Below are 9,159 nucleotides of genomic sequence, written 5' to 3'. Positions count from 1 at the left end.
ATAGTTTGGTTCATTAAATGACACACAAAGACCCGTAAGAAAGTACCATTACATACAAGAATGGACTAAGTGTTCTTTATAATGACATCAAATAAAGATGGTCGAATAATTTTTACGATGGTGAGTAATCTGCGTGTTTTTCTTAATCTACAGCATTGCTCGTAATATATTAAAACATTATTGGTTTATGTTATTTCTCTTAACAATGATTGGTTAAGTTACGTTTTAAAACAGTTGCAGCACACATCCGATTGGCTTATTAATACGCTATTTTGACAATTAAAAATCGAATTTTATGACGTATTTTGTTTGTAACCTCCACAGATGTGACATAAATTGTGACCGAATAATTGTTTTATTTTTTATTTAATTTGTTTTAAAAACCAAAGTCCATTCTTTATAGATATAGAAAAGGTTTAAATATGATTGTATTTATTCAATACAAATACTTTTTGAATTATACCCTGTCCATTCCAAAATGTTCCGTACGTTTACAATTATTATTATAAAATAAAATAAATTATTCAATTAATATAAAATACATTAATATTATATTTTATTAATAATTGCTTTAATAAATTATGAAATAAATAATAAACTATGCAAGTATTCGAATTATTAATAACATTTGCACCTTATAATTCAGCGTGATGAATTTAAAGCTAGAGGCCTTACTTAATAACTAACTTAAAGCAAATATACATTATACAGATATTTTTAATATATTTAACTAGGAATATATGAAAAATATCTCATATTTAAGATCACTGGAATCCATATTCGTATTTCACACTGTAAATTAAAATCATTATTATCAATTGTTTATTTCGTTCGTACAATAATTTTCTTAATCATTTTCGTATATATATAAATACAACAATACCCTATATGTAGTCAACTTCATAAATACGTTCCTTTTTTAAATTTCGATTAGACTTTTTAACGATTTTCTTTTGTTTATTGTGTGTTGAAGTTAATACATTTAACTAAGCATCTTTTAAATATGGCTTTAGGTTATATTGCTGTTAATTATGAGGGTATTTGACCTTTGTAAGCTAAGTCGTTCGCATCTTGCCCGTTCACGGACCTTGCGTAGGGATATGAAGCCGCTGCAGCTGTGGGCGCGGTCCATTGTTGTGGGGCTGCTTGGAATCCAGAAGCCTGTATAAAGTTATATAAATTAATATTATAATATATCAAAGAATATTTCGGATATAATTTGTTTTTCCTATGTGTTATTTAAATTAATTGCTTTCTACTTCACCATATAGTAAATACAATAATAGCTACTTTTGTTTATTATTCAGTAATATTATTTGGAACTAGAAGTGGGTGTTCGTTGTCATGGGCTAGGCAAAAAAAGTCTTTTGTTGGAGTTCATGTTATGTTCATACCAAATTTCATCAAATTCGGTTCGGCAGTTTGATCGTGAAAGAGCAACAGACAGACAGATATACTTTCACATATATAATATCACATTTATAAACAAGAAAGAAGAGAAACAAATTTTCCAGTGAAAGTCACGACAAAATACATCCAACAATTCCAGGGATTAGCTGGAACAAACAGAAAGATAGACAGACAAAAATTGTAAAAAATGTTAATTTTGTAGATGGTGCCGTGTATACATACATATACATACGCATTTACTAAAAAGTTTAATATATAAGTTTAATATAATTTAATATATAATATTAGTTTCACATTTCCTTTTATTGTAATGTTTTATAATTTAAGTTTGACTAATAGGCCCACCAACTTGGGTGTGCTTGTCTTACTTATACTTGAATTGTAAAATTTGTTTTCTTTTTATAATTTTTTTTTTTTTTATGGTATAGGTTGGCGGACGAGCATATGGGCCACCTGATGGTAAGTGGTCACCATCGCCCATAGACATTGACGCTGTAAGAAATATTAAGTATTCCTTAAATCATCAATGCGCCACCAACCTTGGAAACTAAGATGTTATGTCCCTTGTGCCTGTAGTTACACTGGCTCACTCACCCTTCAGACCGGAACACAACAATACCGAGTATTGTTATTTGGCGGTAGAATAACTGATGAGTGGGTGGTACCTACCCAGACGGGCTTGCACAAAGCCCTACCACCAATAAACTTTTTTTTCATTTTCCTGTCAATGTATATATAGGTACACAGAAGAATCGCTACAAATTTTCTTGCCAATTATTTGCGGAAGGGTTTGTATAATTCCGAATTATGGTTAATTAAAAAAATAATATAATCTTATGAATTGACCAATCGAACCTGCTTGAGTAAAATATTGCTGAAATAAGACCTTATTCACCACACACCACATTTGACTGCTATAAATACTGTAGGTACTAATTATGAAGAAAAAAATTAAATTAATTTGCTAAATTTAAAATACCTTGCTAATATTATTGAAGCTGCCACCACTTAGGTACTTATGGATGCCCAGAGCAGCAGCCGCGAGGAACGCCAGCTTGGCTACCACCAAGGCCTTGGTCACCAGGAGAGTCAGAGCTCCGAACAGCAGGCCCATGACCGCTACCACCTTTACTCCGATACCAGCTAAAAGTGGTGCGTATTTCTTGATCTTACCACGTGCTGAAAAATATATAACTATGATTTACTTTATTAATCAAAAGGGGCACTAATGACCACATGGCTCTTTAAGAAATATTAACCATTCTCTACATTGCCAATTTGACTCTTGTGCCAGTAGTTACACTGGCTTATCCAGCCTCCATATTGGAATACAGTAATTGAAAGTATTGCTGTTTGCTGATAGAATATCTGAGTTGGCCGAACTGGCTTGTACAAAGCCCTACCACAAAATAAAACAAAGTTTAAAAATGCGTTCCAATTTTAAAAATCCAGCGATATTCGATTTTTAAAAAGATCGTTAGTTACAACTATGAGTAACGTTCCATATTTAAAATGATATCCAATAGAAATGCTAGACGCACGATGCACTATGGTTTGAAATGAAAGTCAGTGACGCAAGTTCGATGCCCTGTTACGTGAATGATTGTAACATGTCAAGGACGAATCGACGGCGCGTATTAATTATTCTTAGCGAGTGAAGTGGAATAAGATTACATTTCTATAACACGCTATACAAGATGCACTGGAGCATCGAATTAAAACTGCTTCTAGTTTATTTAGTAAAAGGCCTTAGAACCATAGTTATTCTACCGCCAAATAACAGTACTCAGTATTGTTGTGTTCCGGTTTGAGCCAGTGTAACTACAGGCACAAAGGACATAACATCTTATTTCCCAAGGTTGGTGGCACATTGACGATATAAGGAATAGTTAATATGTCTTACAGCGTCATTGTCTATGAGTGATGGTGATCACTTACCATCAGGTGGCCCATATGACCGTCCGCCAACGTATACCATAAAAAAAATTATAGATGACCTAATTTTTGTTTTAGTTTTCTGCCAGTATATTTTGATACACCAATTAATAATAGTCAATAATGTAGTATAAGAATAAGAAAGCACATCTAGTCATAGTTTGGGCCCCCTTACAGTAAGGGCCCTAGTGCACTGAAGCGTTTTGACTTTAAATAACTATGCTGGTACGAAGATATTTCATACTAAAATACAAAAGATTTATGAAATTATGTATGTTGTTTATTTATTTACACACATTCATACATTTTTATATTTCACAAGAATGTTGTAGTTGATGTATCTTTCTATTATATGAGCTGAGATGGGCCAGTGGTTAGAACGCGTGCATCTTAACCGATGATTGCGGGTTCAAACCCAGGTAAGCACCACTATATATATGTGCTTAATTCGTGTTTATAATTCATCTCGTGCTCGACGGTGAAGAAAACATCGTGAGGAAACCTGCATGTGTCTAATTTCATCGAAATTCTGCCACATGTGCATTCCACCAACCCGCATTGGAACAGCGTGGTGAAATATGTTCCAAACCCTCTCCTTAATGGAAGAGGCTTAACCCAGCAGTGGGAAATTCACTTTACTTTTTTCTTTCTTTTTTTCTATTATATTGATCGTTTAGTAGATTTGATGACATGACATTCAGAGCTGACAATATTAAAGTAGCAAGTACTTTGTAGTGTTGTTTTGTTTTGAAGGGTGGATGAGCCAGTGTATTTACAGGTACAAGGGACACTACAACTCAGTTCCCAAGCTTGGTGGCGGATTGGCGATCTAAGAACGATTAAAATTTCTTACGGTGCCAATGTTTAAGGGCGATGGTGCTCTACATATATATTCATTATCAGTATCAGTTATTCTGTTATAAGAAAAATCCTAAGTTTGTATTAAAATCCTTAACAATTAGTAAACAAAACCAGACAGACGCGTCCGAGGCTGTGTACTACAGAGATCGTTGACATTGAAACTGAAGTTCATTGACTCGCTACGCAAGGTGACGTAACACGCGACCTTGACCGAGCGACGGACGGTTCGAAAGTAACCGGTGTGAATGTGTGCGGTTATGCTTACGGGATTCTGTTGTGTTGTATTTTATTTAAATTAGTGTTCTATTTTTAAATTAAATTTTGAATTTCGAATGGCTTTATCGGTTTTATTAAATTCGATTTTTAAATCGGAAGAATCTTATCATTTTTATTCTGTTGAATTAATAGTCTCCTATATAAAAATTAAAAACATATATTATGTATATATATTCAGATTTTTGGTTTAAAATCGACTTTAAACGAAGTGGGAATTTAATCTTGGTCAATTAGAGTCAAATGCAAGAAGTAATTTAATAGTTATTGATTAAAAGTAAATATACATACTTTATAAAAAGTTAAAAAATTAAGGCTAACACTCGTAAACTTACTTATTTAATTGTTTTATTAAAACCTGCAAAAAATCTACGTGATAAACATTATAAAATTTGTAAAGCATATATTACATAATAATATTTATATTACAACACAATCGCAAGAATCAATTTTGATAACAATTTGCCTGTGTAAAATTGCATCAACGATTTTACAGCGACACATGAAAATAAGCCTGAAAATAAATACGCATAGGCTTAAATATTCGAATACCACTTTCGATTCAGTAGCACGAAATGTAATTCATTCTCACATATTTAATTAAATCCCCAGTCATTGTTTCATTACGTGTTTTAAAACGTGTTATTACGTTCAATTGTAAAAAGTTTCGCGTGTTGACAGATAAATAAATATTGAATGCGTATGTTTAATGCAGAGATTACTTTGTTTGGTATATATTGAGATTGTGATATATTTTTTTTCTTTCTTAGAAAGTTGAATAAGTACGTGTAACTAAAACACGCATACTTTGTTTGTTATGAAACTGATTATTACATATAGTTGTCATCCACTGTTCGCGTTTATAGTATAGTAGAATTATAGATATAAAAAAGTAGCCTAAGCTCTTTTCGGGCTTCGCTTATTACATATTAAAATTTAATTAATTATTTCATACTTTGACAGTGCATAAAAGACAATACTAGAATAGATTTAATTTTGATTTTTTTATGGTATATATTAGCGTACGAGCATATGGGCCTGATGGTAAGTGGTCACCATTACCCATAGACAATGAAGCTGTAAGAAATATTAACTATTCCTTAAATCGTCAATGCGCCACTAACCTTGGGAACTAAGATATTATATTCTTTGTGCCTGTAGTTACACTGGCTCACTCACCCTTCAGACCGGAACACAACGATACTGTTGTTTGGCGGTAGAATAACTGATGAGTGGGTGGTACCTACCCAGACGGGCTTGCACAAAACCATTTCATTATTAATCTTTATTATGACAGTTGTATGTTAAGATTAGAACAGAATTAAATTTAAATCTGTTAATTTCTCATACATACAAATCAGAATAAAGTAACTACCATTTACATAAATTTATATTATTTATAATTTCATATTAGGGTAATTATCATATTTTGTGCGTAGTAATCTTATTACAAACGGCCTTTACTTGTTTTAAAATCCCTGATCAACGGAGATTACTGGAATAAATAAAGCAGCCTTCGACGCTTAAAAAGCATCAGTCTTAATTTTAAATTAAGGTGTATTCAAAAAAGAATATTCTAATTTATTATAAAATATAAATGACGTACCTTCCTCAAATGTCCTGGCAGCTTCTCTCAATTCTCCCGGTTCAAACTTCACATTCAACTTTTCTTCCCCAGAAGCGTCTCTGTGAACATCATAAAATAATATAAATATGATGTAATATATAAAGTTACACTAATATTATTATTCATCTAGATTTTGAAATTCTTCACTAAACTTCAGTTAATCACCGTTTAACATTTAGTTGTAGTTTTATATAATTTAACTTAAACAACCATAATTAAAAGTACTAAAGTATTTAAAATGCCTACAATATATTATGTAGTATACAAAACTTATATTTAGTTAATTCATGTAATTAATTTTAAAATAAAATACTGATTCTGCCGTCAGTACTTCTAGAATCTACACTACGAACGTGTAACCTTACGTTTGAATTAAAAAAGAAACGTCAAAAAAAACAATACTACCAAATTATGTGATGACTATTTTGCCAAGAGACAATGACGAATGCAATGACTATTAAAATATATCACATAACATTACACAGATATTATATACATGTATTAAAAAAAAAATAGACCATTAGCTCCGCCTATTCAAGATATTTTACATATGAACAACTTTCCCCTGATTATCAACATTGAATTTCTAATCTCATTGTGTACATTTAATCCAGATTAGGCCTATACATAAAAGTTATTTGACATTCATCATTGTTATGAAGAAGAGTTTATATAAAAAAACTAGCGTCATAATTTATTGGTACAGCTAGTTCCGAACGCCCATTACACAGCGAAGGTATTTTTGATTGTATATAAATTTACAGATATTAATTTCCGATAAGGTAGATAAAAATTGGGATAGGATATATGCATGATATAAATATAATGTATCACCTTAAGCACTCAGAAATAATGTAGCTACAATTTTTTTAGAATTAAATCATTACAGATTCTCCCTAACATACATAGACACAAAGTTTACCTCATTATTAGTATAAATACATGTAATGGTGTGTTGTATAATTAAAAGGTTTATTATAAATGAATTAATAAGCATATTTGTCTATATGTCAAAATATGAATTGAATTTTTCTTTAAAAAGTTAATTATTTTTTCTTGTATGCAGTGCAATTTGAAATATTTAATATCACCTTACCGTACGCTATTTTGGTGCGTGCGATTGGTGCGTTTTAATTTTAAATGCTATTATACGTATAATTAATGTCACATATAAATTTCTGGCAGTCCACTATTGTGTTCTGGGATGAGTTTGGAATTATTTATTGTTTTTTTTTTTTGTAAAGTTTTCCTCAAACATGTGCAAAATGGTTACATGTAAAATTACATGTCTTTAGAAAGGCATGGCATTGTCATTTGTCACCCTTTTGAGTAATCCGGTGTGACGTTTACGCATTGTTTTGATAATTTCTCCTTAACGTTTACGAGAAAGTTGGAGCACTTAACGTGACGTAGATGTTTTTTTTTATTATTGTTCCCTTTTAAATGTGTACTTGCCACTTGTCACGGCTTACAAACTCATATTATCTCTGACCATCAACTATACGGCTTTAATTTATTTTTACGTCTGGTAACATTAGGAAACAACTGTTTGTTTATTATTTGTTTTAGTGATTTAAATAACTATAATTACGCAATTTCACTGGCGTATTAAGAAATTTAATTATAATAATTATTATTAAAGCTTACTGGCTAGGTGAAATAATTTGTTGTTAATTTGATACATAAAATTCAAATACATACAAATGGTATCTAAAGGGGGGGGGTGTGAATAAACCAAATTTGAATTTACTTGTTAATATTCCAAACAAATACATATTGTATGTAATTTTTTTTAATAAGCAGTATCATATGCAAAGGCCAGTAGCATTACGAGCATAGATAAAATAAAAAAATATAAATATAAAATTACTCACTTTTCGATAGCAACCCCTGAAAATATTTCGATTTTCCCGTCATCGGAACTCGCGCCGGGGGCAGCATGACATACCGCCACCACGATAAGGAACACCAGAAACACTTTCATTTTCGAAATATATGTATTTTTATATGACAGCGGAGGTCCTTGCGGATTGGTGGTCGAGGATCAAGTGAGATGCGCCCGGGATACCGCGTTATATATAGCTGATGTCTTGTAAGATCCGAAGATGATGCGCGTGACGTTTTGATACTTTATTTGTGTATTAGAGGCGTGTAGTGTTATACGATGTTCATTTGTTTTTGTGCACGACTTTAGGGAAATTTCGTTTTATCTAAAAACGTCGATTTTCAAGGTCATTGGTATTTCATGAAATTTGTATTATTTGAATCGACACTCTTTGTAAATAGTGTGTAAAATATTTTTAATAATATCTCAGAAGTGTATTATTTTGTTATTATTTGTGAATAAAATAAGTAAAATTAATTATATGATTAAATCGAAAGATTCTGTCATCAAATAAAGTCATTGTCCAATGATTATATTTTTGTATAAACATTAATATAAAAATATATTCCTCATAATTTATGCTAATTGATATTTATATGTTGTAATTAATATTTTAGTTTATTCATATGTTCATAAGGACACGCCGGTTTATAATTATAAAAAAAACAAGTATTAAGTAATTATCTTTATTAATTATTTGTCCATTTCAGTTACTTAAAAAATGTATCAAGCTATTTGTTTTTGATGAAAATTTTTGATATTAATGAAAAATAAAATAAATCATATCTAGTATCTAAGATACTCAAATGTACTATTAGGGTTAAATGTTCATTCATACACGAGATGCGCAAGCGCAGTACAAGAAACAGGCGTGACAACTGACAGCTAAAACTAAAGCAAATGCTTGTTATGTAATTACACGATTTTCAACTTTATTACCATATCATAAAGGTCACTATTTTATGTATATATATATATATATATATATATATAAACAAATAGTTTAATTGTATTTTATGAATTAAATACGTAGATATAGGTCGCAAGTCTTCAAATCCAGACGAGCATCACTAAGATTTCACGTGCCTTTGTTTATTTCATGACATTATAAATTTTCCTTTCTTAAACCTGTTGACTTCTAAGCAGGATATATTAATTTAAATAATTG

General features: G+C 30.9%; 1 protein-coding gene across 1 annotated transcript; it reads right to left on the bottom strand.

Moving 5' to 3' along the window:
• Positions 1-448: 448 nt before the first annotated feature.
• Positions 449-8,170, bottom strand: LOC124539825. Its single transcript, XM_047117184.1, has 4 exons — positions 7,981-8,170; positions 6,086-6,165; positions 2,390-2,589; positions 449-1,161 (listed from the first exon to the last, which is right to left on the bottom strand). The coding sequence occupies exons 1-4, from the start codon at positions 8,088-8,090 to the stop codon at positions 1,030-1,032; spliced, it is 522 nt and encodes a 173-aa protein (XP_046973140.1). The 5' UTR covers positions 8,091-8,170; the 3' UTR covers positions 449-1,029.
• Between the last annotated feature and the right edge of the window lie 989 nt (positions 8,171-9,159).

Source organism: Vanessa cardui, chromosome 23 (genome assembly GCF_905220365.1).
Source record: "Vanessa cardui chromosome 23, ilVanCard2.1, whole genome shotgun sequence".
NCBI lineage: Eukaryota > Metazoa > Arthropoda > Insecta > Lepidoptera > Nymphalidae > Vanessa > Vanessa cardui.
This window is presented reverse-complemented; position numbering and strand designations above follow the sequence as displayed.